Source organism: Pelophylax lessonae (assembly GCF_965119305.1).
Source record: "Pelophylax lessonae genome assembly, chromosome: 7".
Taxonomy (NCBI): Eukaryota; Metazoa; Chordata; class Amphibia; order Anura; family Ranidae; genus Pelophylax; species Pelophylax lessonae.
This window is the reverse complement of record NC_138774.1, coordinates 211,302,619-211,318,965: the sequence shown is the minus strand read 5'-3', so window position 1 is coordinate 211,318,965 and position 16,347 is coordinate 211,302,619. Positions and strand designations below refer to the sequence as shown.

The window sequence follows — 16,347 nt, the reverse complement described above, 5'->3', positions numbered from 1 at the left end:
AGTATATTAAAAACAACAAAGTGACAGCGCTGTGGACATACAACATTTAAAACCTGACAAATGTCGTAACCCTTCCCAACACTATCTAAAACTAGAAAAACTTATGTCAGTCCAAAATAGTCCCTTGTTCTCCTGAAGTGGGTTCCTCCATAATTTAATGTCTCATTTGTACAACTAAAGACAAATTTTTTTTTTTTCCTTTTTTTTTTTTGGATACAGTGGGCAAGGGTTAGAACCTCTATCACATGGTTATTGCTGAAAGAAGACTGAAAAGCAAAAAACGGGTAAAAGTCCAGAATACTTTGTTTATAGAGGTGAGCCAATGTTTTTCAGGGGATTTACAGGTCCCCCTTCATCAGGCCTACAAAAACATTAAAAATATGTAGCCCATCCAAATCTCTGGTCTCACACAATAATAAATCAGTGTTCACAATAACACGGCAATGTTTACAAAAAAAAAAAAATCTAATAGATTATATAATGTATACAATGGAAAAAATGTGATAAAACACTCAAGTTTTTAAAACATTCTGAGTACAGAAACGTTTCGATTCCTGTCCTGTTGACACCTTTAAGTCATCTGAACAAGAAGGGAGGGCTAAATCTCCTTCACAGACTGCAATAAAAAATAAAAAAATTATCAGGTGTTAACCCTTCCGCACTCCAACTTATCCCAAGACATTTTGGCTGGTGTTGGCATTTTGGCTGGTGTTGGTTCTCCCTTCTACTACCTCACTAAGGCTTAAAAATATTGTTTAGAATGTTTTAGGTGTTTCATTGTAGACTTGTTGAAAAGCATGCTGCAAAGCATACATATTTATATTGAATAAGCCCCAATATACAGACCCAATATTGAGCTCCTATTTATGCATTTATGCTATTTAAGAACTGAAGCAGACTGCATATCCAACAACAGACGAATCTTTACAGATCAGATAAAGTTTGGGATCCCCAGAGATTTTAGACTATGTGAATATGGAAAAGCACAGATGTTAGAAATGTGACGCTTGAATTCAGTCGGACGTCATCATTCCTCCCCAAAGACCCCTCTGCAAGTTGCCAGCTGGAAATATATATATTCATTTTCTTTTCTGAACTAATGCAATTAATCAGTTCTTTGACATCAGTATACAGTCAGCAAATGCCTTTTTATTTCATCACACGTGTGCTTGAGGGTTTGAGCACAGGAGTTCTATTTAAAAGGAAACAATGGTGCACTTCAGTGAGTGTACATTGTTAATAAATAATTTCATAAAAGTAATTGTTGACGTAACTTTTCTACTTGCTTGCGCTTCCATATTTTAATGAGGACAATTATTTTACCGGTTTAAAGATTCTCTCTCAGGTGGCCATAAGTAAGTCAGTATACTGTGTAAGCAAACTGCTGCCAAGATAGAAGGCTAAAAATAAAATAAATTGTCTTCAGTCAGCGTAAAACTCAATCAGTAAACGGAATGATATCCACTGAGAAAAAGTAACAGTTTGGGGCTCATTCACAAGCACACAGAGGCCCATGCAGTGTGCAACAGCAGTTTATTCAAGCGTCTGGTGCAGTGTGCAGGCAAGCCCATGTTAGTCAACACAGACATACAAGCTTTATTGACTCATCCATACATCTGAGTTTAACAGACATGCAAGGACAGGTGCACAACTCTGAACACAAACTGTCAGCTTTAAGGGCAGTACATCAGTCCATGCATGCCTGTCAAACTCAAATATGCTGCTGCAGCTCTTATATGCTGTACGGGTCTCTGCACTCATGTGAAAAAGCTTTATCACTGTGCTACACTACTATGCAAGAGACAGAGCCTGCAGCAAATACAACATGGCTTCCCACACAAATAAAAAGCACAAATAGAAGGTTTTGTTCTCAATATTCACAAATATTTAAATATTTAGAGAATAAATATTTAACATTTATATTGAGTCCAGGGCTAAAAGCATCTGAGCATGGGCTGAAGAGGGACACAGAGGGCTCCTCATAAAACGGATATACAGTATCCCACAGAAGTTAGTACACCCCTCACGTTTTTGTAAATTGTATTATATCTTTTCATGTGACAACACTGAAGAAATGACACTTTGCTACAATGTAAAGTAGTGAGTGTACAGCTTGTATAACAGTGTAAATTTGCTGTCCCCATCAAAATAACTCAACACACAGCCATTAATGTCTAAACCGCTGGCAACAAAATTGAGTACACCGCTAAGTCGAAATGTCCGAATTGGGCTCTAAGTGTCAATATTTTGTGTGGCCGTCATTATTTTCCAGCACTGCCTTAACCCTCTTGGGCATGGAGTTCACCAGAGCTTCACAAGTTGCCACTATAGTCCTCTTCCACTCCTCCATGACAACATCACGGAGCTGGTGGATGTTAGAGACCTTGCGCTCCTCCACCTTCCGTTTGAGGATGCCCCAAAGATGCCTAATAGGGTTCAGGTCTGGAGACATGCTTGACCTTTGCCCTCAGCTTCTTTAGCAAGGCAGTGGTCGTCTTGGAGGTGTGTTTGGGGTCATTATCATGTTGGAATACTGCCCTGCAGCCCAGTCTCTAAAGGGAGAGGATCATACTCTGCTTCAGTATGTCACAGTACAATGTTGGCATTCATGGTTCCCTCAAAGAACTGTAGCTCCCCAGTGCCAGCAGCACTCATGCAGCCCCAGACCATGACACTCCCACCATCATGCTTGACTATAGGCAAGACACACTTGTCTTTGTACTCCTCCCCTGGTTGCCGCCCCACACACGCTTGACACATCTGAACCAAATAAGTTTATCTTGGTCTCATTAGACCACAGGACATGGTTCCAGTAACCCATTTCCTTAGTCTGCTTATCTTTAGCAAATTGTTTGCAGGCTCTCTTTGCATCATCTATAGAGGAGGCTTTCTTCTGGGACGACAGCCATGCGGATCAATTTGGTGCAGTGTGCGCCGTATGGTCTGCACACTGACACCCACCCCTTCAACCTCTGCAGCAATGCTGGCAGCACTCATATGTCTATTTCCCAAAGACAACCTCTGTATATAATGCTGAGCACGTGCACTAAAACTTCTTTTGTCAACCATAGCGAGGCCTGTTCTGAGTGAAACCTGTCCTGTTTAACCGCTGTATGGTCTTGGCCACCTTGCTGCAGCTCAGTGTTAGGGTCTTGGCAATCTTCCTATAGCCTAGGCCATCTTTAAGTAGAGCAACAATTCTTTTTTTTAGATCCTCAGAGAGTTCTTTGCCATGAGGTGCCATGTTGAACTTCCAGTGACCAGTAAGTCACACCAAATTTAACACACCTGCTCCCTATTCACACCTGAGACCTTGTAACACTAACGAGTCACATGACACCAGGGAGGGAAAATGGGTAATTAGGCCCAATTTGGACATTTTCTCTTAGGGGTGTACTCACTTTTAATGCCAGCGGTTTAGACATTTATGGCTCATTTGTGAGGGGACAGCAAATTGACACTGTTATACAAGCTGTACACTCACTACTGTACATTGTAGCATAGTGTAATTTCTTCAGTGCTGTCACATGAAAACATATAATAAAATATTTACAAAAATGTAAGGGGTGTACTTACTTTTGTGAGATACTGTGTGTGTGTGTGTACCTGAAATAGGTTTAATGACACTTTAACAACCAGTACTGACAACACTGCAATACATCGGCAGGTGAGCACTGGGTGTGGATCGGGCTAGAGGAGATCAACTCCTCTCCTTTGGTCATATGTGAGCAGCACTGGAGGGAACAGGCAGAAGTATTTTCACCAGCAAGAATGTGAATATGTTAAGATTTCAGTAGAGGTGCACTTTATGTCATCTTTTTCCATAAGACCATATTTCTCAACAAAGGATATGTTCCAGCAAAAGCAGGTTAGGGCTTGTCTTTGTGAAGAATGTGATTTTTCCAATCTACATGTATATTAAGCAGACTCTTCCGTACCCCCATTTACACAGTGTAGGCAGCATCACAGCTCCTAATACCATGTGTCTATCTTACAAGTCCAAACTCGACTTTTACATACCTTATTTACTGGGCTGGGAGGAAAGTCATCAGGCGTAAGGCTGACTCTAGCTCTCTCGTATGCCATGTCCATGTCGGATTTTGCAGCTTTAGGGCTCTCTGGTAATTTAGAAATACATATGAAAAGAACAGGGTAACACACATAAATCTAAAGTGTTACTTACAAGACCTTTATTTTAGTACAATGCTAATGCATCTCTTACTGCATCCAGGTTGCACACTGTTTAAAGATTACGTTTATTCGATCCTAAAAAGCACTAAAGAAAGAACAAGAACATATGTATACTCAAATATCAAAAAAAGTTTATTATCAATTATATACCAATTCAACAAACCATCCTCCCCCGCTATAATAATTAAAATTGTCTAAAAGTTCTCCCAGGAAACTAATCAGTGATACCATGGGGCATGTATCCAGGAGGGAATAAACATTTTTTAAACTTCAACCCCCTGGATTCATACTATACTAGACTCCCATATTGTACAAAACCACTTGGCGGATACAGTCTATCCAGAAATTATTCACAGCGCTTTACTTTTTCCCCATTTTGTTATATTACAGCCTTATTCCAAAAGGGATTAAATTCATTATTTTCCTCAAAATTCTACAAATACCCTATGATGACAATGTGAAAGAAGTTTATTTGGAATCTTTGCAAATTAAAAAAAAAAAAAAAAAGTCACATGTACAGTGGGTACGGAAAGAATTCAGACCCCCTTAAATTTTTCACTCTTTGTTATATTGCAGCCATTTGCTAAAATAATTTAGGTTCATTCTTCTTCTTCCTCATGAATGTACACATAGCACCCCATACTGACAGAAAAACACAGAATTGTTGACATTGTTGCAGATTTATTAAAAAAGAAAAACTGAAATATCACATGGTCCTAAGTATTCAGACCCTTTGCTGTGACACTCATATATTTAACTCAGGGGCTTTCCATTTCTTCTGATCATCCTTGAGATGGTTCTACACCTTCATTTGAGTCCAGCTGTGTTTGATTATACTGATTGGACTTGATTAGGAAAGCCACACACCTGTCTATATAAGACCTTCCAGATCACAATGCATGTCAGAGCAAATGAGAATCATGAGGTCAAAAGGAACTGCCTGAAGAGCTCAGAGACAGAATTGTGGCAAGGCACAGATCTGGCCAAGGTTATAAAAAGATTTCTGCTGCACTTAAGGTTCCTAAGAGCACAGTGGCCTCCATAATCCTCAAATGGAAGACGTTTGGGACGACCAGAACCCTTCCTAGAGCTGCCCGTCCGGCCAAACTGAGCCATCGGGGGAGAAGAGCCTTGGTGAGAGAGGTAAAGAAGAACCCAAAGATCACTGTGGCTGAGCTCCAGAGATGCAGTCAGGAGATGGGAGAAAGTTGTAGAAAGTCAACCATCACTGCAGCCCTCCACCAGTCGGGGCTTTATGGCAGAGTGGCCCGACGGAAGCCTCTCCTCAGTGTAAGACACATGAAAGCCCACATGGAGTTTGCTAAAAAACACCTGAAGGACTCCAAAATGGTGAGAAATAAGATTCTCTGGTCTGATGAGACCAAAATAGAACTTTTTGGCCTTAATTCTAAGCGGTATGTGTGGAGAAAACCAGGCACTGCTCATCACCTGTCCAATACAGTCCCAACAGTGAAGCATGGTGGTGGCAGCATCATGCTGTGGGGGTGTTTTTCAGCTGCAGGGACAGGACGACTGGTTGCAATCGAGGGAAAGATGAATGCGGCCAAGTACAGGGATATCCTGGACAAAAACCTTCTCCAGAGTGCTCTGGACCTCAGACTGGGCTGAAGGTTTACCTTCCAACAAGACAATGACCCTAAGCACACAGCTAAAATAACGAAGGAGTGGCTTCACAACAACTCCGTGACTGTTCTTGAATGGCCCAGCCAGAGCCCTGACTTAAACCCAATTGAGCATCTGTGGAGAGACCTAAAAATGGTTGTCCACCAACGTTTACCATCCAACCTGACAGAACTGGAGAGGATCTGCAAGGAGGAATGGCAGAGGATCCCCAAATCCAGGTGTGAAAGGCTTGTTGCATCTTTCCCAAAAAGACTCCTGGCTGTATTAGATCAAAAGGGGGCTTCTACTAAATACTGAGGACCATGTGATATTTCAGTTTTTCTTTTTTATGTATTTGGTGCCAAATGCGTTTCAACAAAGTATTGAGCAAAGGCTGTGAAAAAATGGATTTTTGTAAGATCTTACCGTAAAATCCTTTTCTCTTAAGCTCATTGACAGACGTAGTCTTCTTGATTCTCAAGAGCTGGGTTATGTTGTCTCCGCAGGAGTAGGACTAGGCAGAAAGACAAAACGTTCTGGCTCCACCTTAGGGGCAGTCCCTGAGGGTATATCCTCCCTCTCTCTGCTACAGGGAATCAGTTCTGTTTTAAAGCAGTACAGAGAATTTAACCCAACCCAACTCAATGATAGAGGGGCGGGTACTACGTCTGTCAATGAGCTTAAGAGAAAAGGATTTTACGGTAAGATCTTACAAAAATCCATTTTTCTCTATCGCTCATTGACAGACGTAGTCTTCTTGATTCTCAAGAGCTGGGACATCCAGAAGCAGTGCCACAAAATGAGGGGTGGGATTGACAGAATCAAAATCCAATCTAGAAGGCCCAACCGGAGCCAACCAGAAGTATCAAAGGACTCATCGAGTAAACAGATGAGACCTACCCCACAAATCCTCGAGGTAGACCAACAGTCTCCTCAAACAGTGGCCTGCAGGAACCTTGCAGCCAGAAGAGGCATCTGACGATGCCATCACATAAACCTTATACAATATTGTAAAGGTATGAACCGACTACTAAACAGTCGCCTTGAAAACCTGAACCACTGACGCCTGATGGCGGAAGGTCCAGGAAACTCTAAGCGCCCGAGTAGAATGCGCCTTAACAGGGAACGGGGGATCCCGACCATTAGATAAAATAAGCCTATACCACCGTCTGTCTGATCCATCTAAAGATGGTCGCAGCAGAACAGGCAACCCCTTCTTAGGGCCATCCGTGATCACAAACAGTGAATCCATCTTACAAATTGAATCCGTAGTATTCAAGTATATCCTGATCGCCCGAACTACATCCAAGGAATGCCATGCAAATTCTCGAGGATGATTGGGCTAAGGACATAGGAAGGACAATACACTGTCCTTATTCAATGAAACTTTGAAACCACCTTAGAAGGAAGGATGGATTCGGATGAAGAACAACCTTATCCCTATGAACCACCAGATCTGGGGAACAACAGTATAATGCAGCCAGTTCTGACGCCCTGCGTGCAGAAGTGATAGCCACCAAGAAGACCACCTTCTGGGATAAAGTAGGCAAGGGAATCTCCCTGATATTTTCAAAGGGAGGTGTCTGAAGAACCGACAGCACCAAATTAAGATCCCAGGATGGTAACGGCGCGTGCACTGGCAGAGCCAGGTGTCGCACCCCCTGGATGAAATTCCGCACCAAGGAATGAGTAGACAAAAGCTTCTGAAAGAAGATAGCAAATGCTGAAACCAGACCCTTGATAACACTCAAGGCCAGCTTCTGCTCAACTCCCTGTTGCAGAAAGCCAATATTCGGACTACCGAATAAAGATGTAGATGGAACCCAAGGGATTCACATCACACAATATAAGACTTCCATGTATGATGATAATCTTTCTGGAAGTCGCTTTCCTTGTTTTAACTAGAGTAGGAATAACTGAAGCTGACAATCCCTTGTCCTTCAGCACCTGGGTCTCAATAACCAGGCCGTTTAAAACCAGCGATCGTAAAGCAGGATGGAAGATCGGTCCCTGAGACAGTAGATCCTCCCTGAGAGGAAGTCTCCACGGGACGTCCGCCATCAGTCTGACCAAGTCGGCGTAACAAGCTCGACGAGGCCAGGCCGGAGCTGCCAGGATTACTGGAATTCCTTCCTCCTCTATCTTGCGAAGAAGTCTTGGCAGTAACCCAAGAGGAGGGAAGGCATACATTAGCTGGTATTGCCCCCATGGGGCGATCAGTGCGTCTGCGGTTTCTGCTAGAGGATCGCGGGAGCGAGCCACGAATCTCTGAACTTTCCTGTTAAATCGAGATGCCAACAGATCCATATCCGGGGTGCCCCATCGTAGGCACAACTGGTGGAAAACGTCTGGATGGAGGGACCATTCCCCCTGATCCAGAGTCTGACGGCTGAGATAATCTGCCTGCCAATTCTCCACCCCCGGAATGAACACCGCAGAGATTGCTGGAACAAATCGTTCCGCCCAGCGAAGAATGCAAGCCACTTCTTTGGCCGCTCGGACACTCTTGGTGCCCCCCTGGTGATTGACATAAGCCACGGCCGTGGCGTTGTCCGACTGGATCCGAACCGGGCTGCCCTGGAGCTGCTCGGTCCAGTGAATCAGACAAAGTCTGATCGCTCTCAGTTCCAATACATTTATCGGTAACCTGGATTCTTCCGGGGACCAAAGTCCCTGGACAGATAACTGACCGAGAATTCCTCCCCATCCGGATAGACTGGCATCCGTGGTCACTGTCGTCCAATATATTGGCAGAAATGACTTTCCCTGGCTGAGCATCGGAGACCGAAGCCACCAGACCAGAGACTCTCTGGTCTGTTTGCTCAATCGGATCTGATTGTCCAGGGATTCCGGATTCCGATTCCATCTGAGAGGAATCTCTTGCTGAAGAATTTGGGTATGGGACTGGGCAAATGGGACTGCTTCGAAGGAAGCCACCATCAACCCCAGACCCCTCATGCAAGTCCGAAGGGAAGACCAGCTGTTGGTGGACTGCTGATTGAATCTTTCGGAGTTTCCCTACCGGAAGAAAAAACTCTTGTCCTGACTGTGTCTAGAATTAGACCCAGATATTCGAGCCTCTGGGTGGGAACCAGAAATGACTTTTGCTGGTTCACCAGCCACCCGAATTCCTGTAAAGAAATCATAGTAATTTCTATGTTTTGTAGCAAGGTCTGAGGAGACTCTGCATGAAGCAGAAGATCGTCTAGGTAACCTAGAATCGATATGCCTCTTTGGCGCAGAAGTGCCAACATTGGGGCCAACACCTTCGTGAAGACCCGCGGAGCCGTGGCGAGACCGAGAGGTAACGCCACAAACTGATAGTGGTTCTCTTCTACGGAAAAACGTAGAAACCGCTGATGTCCTGCGAAAATGGGAATGTGAAGATATGCGTCCTAGATGTCTATGGACGCTAGGACATCCCCTGGATGCAGAAAGGCTGCTACTGTGCGAATGGACTCCATTCTGAATCTTCTTATGTAGACAAAAGAATTGAGTGCCCTTAAGTCCAGAATTGGACGCACTTTGCCCTCTTTCCTGAGTATTGTAAATAGGTTTGAATAAAAATCCCTGAAAGCGTTCTGTCCAAGGAACGTGGACTACCACTCCTTGTTGTAGTAAATCTGTGACTGCTCTCCACAGATCGTCTAAACGATCCGGGGATAGTCGGCTATTGGAAGGGAAGAATCGCGCCGGTGGGAGAGATCGAAGCTCGATCTTGTACCCTGACCTTATGACTTCGCAAACCCATCTGTCCGGGATTCTGGAAAGCCATGGATCCGGGAACCGGCGAAGACGTCCCCCCACCCCAGTTATGGGTGGGGGGCGCACCTTCAGGCTTTGGACGGTTTATCTTCAGGTCTAGAGGGGGCGGGCTTTTGCTTGCCCGACCAACGACCCCTGACGCCTCCTGCAGGAGCTTTGGAGGACTTAATTTTTTCACCCGCGGGACGAAAAAAACCTCTTGTGAGCAGAAAAAGAAGGCCCTCGTCTTTGACGAGTTCCTTTACCTTTAAAATTTTGCGGTAAAAAGGTGCTCTTTCCACCCGTGAGATCCTTAATGATCTCATCTAAGTTGGCTCCAAATAGACGCTCTCCTAAAAAGGGGAAATTAGCCAATGCTTTTTTGGAACCTTGGTCGGCTAACCAACCTTTTAGCCACAGTGTACGCTTGAGAACCACCGCTGAGACAGATGCTCGCGCCAATAATGAAGTGGCGTCTAACGCCGCATCACACACAAACTGTAACCCCTGTATCATCTGTTCCAACAAATATGATACCGCCTGAGGGACCTCTTCTAGGTCCCGGCGTAACCACTTGGTCCATACAGTTACAGCCTGCGAAACCAGACCAATAGCAATTATTGGTCTGAAAGCTGATCCAATCAAGGTAAACATGGTGCGAGACATAGCTTCTATCTTGCGATCCACTGGATCTTTAAAAGACGGAGCGTCTTCTAGAGGAATAACCGTGGCTTTATTCAATCTAGCAATTGGTGAATCCACCACAGGTGGTTCTGTCCATTTCTTAATGAGGGTTTCCTCAAGCGGATAACGCCTGTTAATGCGTTTAGAAATAGTAGAAATGCGTTTTGGCAGACTCCATTCTTCTTTGATTGGATTGCCAAAACATTTGGGCAATGGAAAAAACCTTCGCCACTAGATGCGTTTTTAGTCCCAAAAGGGATTTCAGTTTCAGCTATTTCTGACGGAATACCCTGTAATCTTAAGGTCTCTTGAACAGATACCATGAGTGCGTTTACCAACGCTTCCTCTTTGGCTATGGCTGATGCCGAAACATCCTCCTCACTGTCTGAAAAGACAGTACACGAGACACCAATACCAGATGAAGTACCTGCAACTGCAGAAATAGGCTCAGAGTCTGAATCCGAGGTTTCAGATAATAAGGGGTTAGGCGGGGGTCGCTTACTTGCGCCCTGTCCCTGACAAGCCACTTCCACCCGGGACACAAGCTTCCATAATAGCGGACAATGATTTAATCGTCAGTGGGGTGCTGGAGGATCCCGCAGACCCCTCGAGGGGATCCGGAGGAGATACATGAGTGGCAGGGTCCATGATAATTCAGGACACCTTTGCCAGAAAACACAAAAAAACTTTTTTTTTTTTTTTTTTTTTTTTTAAATAAAAAATACCTCTTTTTTTTTTTTTTTTTTTTAATTTTTTTTTTTTTTGTGTCTCCCCCTAGCGCAATAGCGCCCCTCAGAGTACCTGCTTCTCGATCCCACAGAGAGAGAGAGGGACCCCCAAGGCTCACCAACCGATGCAGTGAAGTTTCCAACCAACTGCAGTCAGCGTCTGTCTTTACAGACTGGAAGGAGCTGTTGCTTTTTCCCGGGTAGAAGGACGTGGCTCCGCCCCCTGTGTACGCCTTCCGGCGTTCCCAGCTCTCCACGAGGTAGCTGGGCTCATGAAACATGGCCGCCCCCATATAGGAGACATTAGACTCCAAAAACACTGAGGACATGCATGCACCTGGTCTACGGCAAAATGGCGGCGGACCGCCGAAAACGTTTTTCCCAGCACATCCACCTGCATCTCTGCTGAGTGGCGATTGATAGATCTACAGGAGATACACTACAAATAAGGTAGGATTATACCTCCTATGTCTGCTGTAATGCTACATTCTGCTGGGTAGAGTGTTAGCTCTCAAACCAAGTCCACTTCCCACAAACACATACTGTATTTACAAGGGGGACTTTTAGTGTCAGATATATACTGACCATGTATGGAGGGGCCCATAATTCATACTGCCTCATAACGAGGAAAGAAAAAAAGGAAAGTTTACTCACCATACCGAACCGACAGGCACCCTCTCTTCACAATACCCTCTCCACCGGGGTGGGGGTTTGTGGACCACTCCGGACGCCTCGACTCTCAGGTTCCTGGCGTCCAAGCGAGACTTTTAACTCGCAAGGTCAGTCCCTCCACTGGGACTCCGTCGCGGCCGACCCAGCGCGGAGCTCTGGTCTGCACGCGCTCGTAGGCAGAAACCGGGGTGACCACTGGATCTCAACATCCAGCCCGTCGCCCGGCCCCGCATACTTACTTGAATGTGTCGCGGCCGACCAAGCGCAATGCAATGGTCTGCGCGCGCTCGTAGGCCGGCTGGGGTGACCACTAGTGTCGCCCAGTCCGGCGTTTTTTGCTTGAAGATCTCACAGGAAAAACACTGGAGAAAAAACTACCTAAAAAATATTTCTTCTAAAGAAAAAATCTTGCCAGGACCAAAAAGATCCCAGCAAGGAGCTTAGGTCCTTACTCCTGACTAGACAGAAAAAAAATGGATTTTTGTAAAATCTTACCGTAAAATCCTTTTCTCTTAGCTCATCGACAGACGTAGTCCTCGGTGATACACCACCTTCGGGTTATGTTACCTCCGCAGGAGCAGGACTAGACAGGAAATTAAAAAGCTCTGGCCACACCCTAGGGGCAGTCCCAGAGGGTATATCCTCTCTCTCTCTGCCTCAGCAAATCAGTTATGTGAAAAAGCAGTGCTTAGAGAATTTAACCCAACCCAACTCCAAAACAGAGGGGCGGGGACTACGTCTGTCGATGAGCTAAGAGAAAAGGATTTTACGGTAAGATTTTACAAAAATCCATTTTTCTCTAGCGCTCATCGACAGACGTAGTCCTCGGTGATACACCACCTTCGGGACGTCCCAGAGCAGTATCACAACTGAGGGGTGGGAAAATGGAAATCAAATCCCAATCTAGAAGGCCCAACCGGTGCCAACTAGAAGTTTACAATGCTCATCCTTAATGATGAGACTCAACAAAAAACTTTTTCAAACAGAAAAAAACCCTCGAGGTAGACCACCGGTCTCCTCAAATTGCGGCCTGCAAAACCTTGCGGCCAAATGAGGCATCCGCCGATGCCGTCACATCAATTTTATAGAATTTAGTAAAGGTATGTACCGACGACCAAGTGGCCGCCTTACATACCTGGACCACTGACGCCTGATGGCGAAAGGCCCAGGAAGTACTGAGCGCTCGAGTGGAGTGCGCCCTAACAGGGAACGGAGGACTCTGACCCTTAATAGAATAAGCCTGTACCACCGTCTGTCTAATCCATTTGGCAATGGTCGCGGCAGATGCAGGCAAACCCTTTCTGGGGCCATCCGTGATCACAAAAAGTGAATCCGTCTTACGGAATGATTCCGTAGCTTTCAGGTATACCCTGATTGCCCGAACCACATCCAAGGAATGCAACGCATGTTCCCGATGATGCTTGGGCTGAGGACACAAGGAAGGTAGTACAATATCTTCATTCAGATGAAAATCTGAAACCACCTTAGGAAGAAAAGATGGCTTAGGATGAAGTACTACCTTATCCCTATGAATCACTAGGTATGGGGACTGGCATGATAATGCAGCCAGTTCTGACACCCTGCGAGCAGAAGTAATAGCCACCAAGAAGACCACCTTCTGGGATAAAGTAAGCAAGGGAATCTCCCTGATGTTTTCAAAGGGAGGTTTCTGTAGAACCGACAAAACCAAATTAAGATCCCAGGGCGGTAAGGGCGCGCGGACTGGAGGAGCCAGGTGCCGCACCCCCTGGATGAAATTCCGCACCAAGGATTTGGTAGCTAAAGGTTTCTGAAAGAAGATTGCTAATGCTGAAACTTGACCCTTGATGGTGCTCAAGGCTAGCTTCTGCTCAACCCCTTGTTGCAAAAAGGCCAATATTCGAGACACCGAATAGGTACGTGGAGGAAATCCTAAAGATTCGCACCACGCAATATAAGTCTTCCATGTGTGATAATAGACTTTGCTGGAAGTCGCTTTCCTTGCTTTAATAAGGGTAGGAATGACTGAAGTAGACAAACCTCTGTCCTTCAGTACTTGGGTCTCAATGGCCAGGCCATTAAAACCAGCGACTGTAAAGCATGATGGTAAATTGGTCCTTGAGACCACAGACACTCCCTGAGACGAAGTTCCCACGGAACGTCTGCGACTAACCTGTCCAAGTCGGCCAGGCCGGCTTGAAGAGGCCAGCCTAGAATTTCTAGGACCACTGGCGCTGATTGGATCTGAACCAGGCGTCCCTAGAGGTATCTGGCCCCGACCATCCGAGAAAGTCTGGTCGTTTTCTGTTCCCACACATTTATCAGATACCTGATAGTTATCAGGCAAGGTGATCTTTTCTGGTTGAACCTCAGGGACCGAAGTCACCCGACTAGAGGCTACTTGGCCTATCTGGTCAATCAGATCCGATTCCTGTGAGGTATCGGGACTAATCTTAGGAAAAGGTAAAGGAAAAGATCTATACAGGGAACGGTAACTACCGCTTCCTGTACTTAAATGTTGGAAGGGAAGAATCGCACCGGTAGTAGTGGTTGATGCTCGATCTAATGTCCTGAATACCGGTGAAAACGTCCCCCCACCCTGAAATTGGGTGGGGGCGCACCTTCAGGCTGTGTACTCCTTTACTTCGGGTTTGGCTGGGTTGGTCCTCTGCTTGTCCGACCAGCCCTTCTTGAACCCTCCTGGAGGAGTCTTGCCTTTCCCGGAAGTACCAGCCGGGCGTCCTTTATGGGCGGTAAAGAAAGGTCCTCGCTTGTTGCGAGGTTCCTTAGCTTTTGCAGCCTGTGGCAAAAAAGTACTCTTGCCCCCGGTGGCATCCTTAATGATTTCATCTAGGTTGGCTCCAAATAGACGATTCCCCTGGAAAGGGAGATTGGTCAAAGTCTTTTTGGAACCTAGGTCAGCTGACCAGCATTTTAACCACAGCACACGTCTGAGGATCACTGCTAACTTAGATGCATGCCCTAACAAGGGAGTAGTGTCCAAGGCTGCGTCACAGATAAACCGTAGCCCTTGTATGATCTGTTCTATCAAATCAGATGTCTCCTGGGGAATATCTTTTCCCCTAAGATCTTGGCGTACCATCTTCGCCCATTCTGTAAGTGTCTGGGAAACTAGACCAATAACAATTACTGGTCTAAATGCTGACCCTATCAGAGAAAAGATAGTGCGGGACTCCGCTTCTATCTTTCGATCCACCGGATCCTTAAAGGACGAAGTGTCCTCCACTGGAATAACCGTGGCTTTATTCAGCCTGGAAATAGGCGGATCCACGACTGGTGGTACCGTCCATTTCTTAATGATGGATTCCTCAAACGGGTAGCGTCTAGCAATACGCTTGGAAATAGTAAAGGTACGTTTAGAATGTTCCCATTCTCCTTTAATCTGATTTCCAAAACATTTAGGTACAGGAAAAGCCTTCGCCGTCTTGATGGGCTTATTAGTCCCAAAAGGCCTCTCTGTTTCAGTTGCCTCTGCCGGTAAAGCCTCAAGTTTTAAGGTTTCTTGCACTGCCACAACTAGTGCGTCCACCAATGCTTCTTCCTGAATTATAGCAGGAGAAGAAGCGTCCTCCTCACTGTCTGAGGGGGCTTTACCTGGGATAGCAGCCCTTGCAGAGGAACCTGCAACTGCAGTGACCATCTCTGAATCAGAGTCAGAGGTGTCAGATAGTATAGGGGTAGGCGGGGGTCGCTTCCTTGACCCCCGTCCCTGACAGGCCGCCTCCACCCGAGCCACCATAGACTCCAAAATTGCTGTAAATGACTCTATACTCTGTACACCGGCGGGTCCCGAGGCCCCCTCGAGGGAAACAGGTGGGGGAATCTGTGTGGCAGGGTCCATAATAACTCCAGTTACTTCCTGGATGATATAATTCAAAGTAAAGAAAAACTTTTTTTTTTTTTTTTTTTTTTTTTTTGACCCTCAGCGCCACAAAAAACCCCTTAGTGTTACCTGCTAGGGATCCCTATCGATCGAGAGAGAGAGAGATAGACCCCCAGGCTCACCACTTGATGTTCAGAGTTGAACTGCAACAGCTTACAGCGCTGTCTTAGACAAACAGGAAGTCTTTTGGCTGGCTGCCCAGGAAGAAAGGAGGCGGCTCCGCCCCTCTGTACGCCTTCCGGCGCCTCCCCCAAGCTCCACGAGGTGTAGAATCACCTAAAACATGGCCGCCCCCATGCTGGAGACACGAGGCTACGCCAAAATGGCGGCTCGTGCGATCCAGCAAAAAAAATGGCGGCGGCCTGTGCTGACTAGCGGTGTGCTGCAGGCACACAACACTCTCTCTGCATGGGGATATGGCGTGTTTGGCGGTACCGGCCCTGGCGGACCGCATGGCCGTTCGGGAGGCCTGCTATTAGCTGGAGATCTGACTTGGAAGGCAGTCTACATGTCCATGGCTTCTGACTGGTAGGTAGCTTATACTTAACCCATAAGATTCCCAGAATGCCACAGATTACATCTTTAAAACATGTATACAATAGATTGTTAGCTCCCAAACCAAGCCTCCTGGCTTTTGCACACATAAAATCACACTCAAAGTAGGAGGATTTGTGACATGTTATAGGATAGAAAGAAACTCTTTCTTACCATACAGAGAGGGGCCCGCGTTCACCACAAAACCCGTCAGGGAAAACAGGGGGAACATACTACTCACCATACCGGAACCAGGCGGGCACCAACTCCTGACAGTACCCCTCTCCA

The 16,347-nt window shown here is 45.9% G+C and overlaps 1 protein-coding gene across 1 annotated transcript in view; it reads right to left on the bottom strand.

Annotated features, from left to right (window-relative positions):
- The window catches only part of PNPLA7 (patatin like domain 7, lysophospholipase), a 733,226-nt gene that overhangs the window by 455,652 nt on the left and 261,227 nt on the right, over nucleotides 1–16,347 (bottom strand). The window contains exon 14 of the mRNA XM_082263919.1: nucleotides 4,021–4,118. Within this exon, the coding sequence (XP_082120045.1) occupies nucleotides 4,021–4,118 (98 nt within the window). The remainder of the gene's footprint in view (nucleotides 1–4,020; nucleotides 4,119–16,347) is intronic.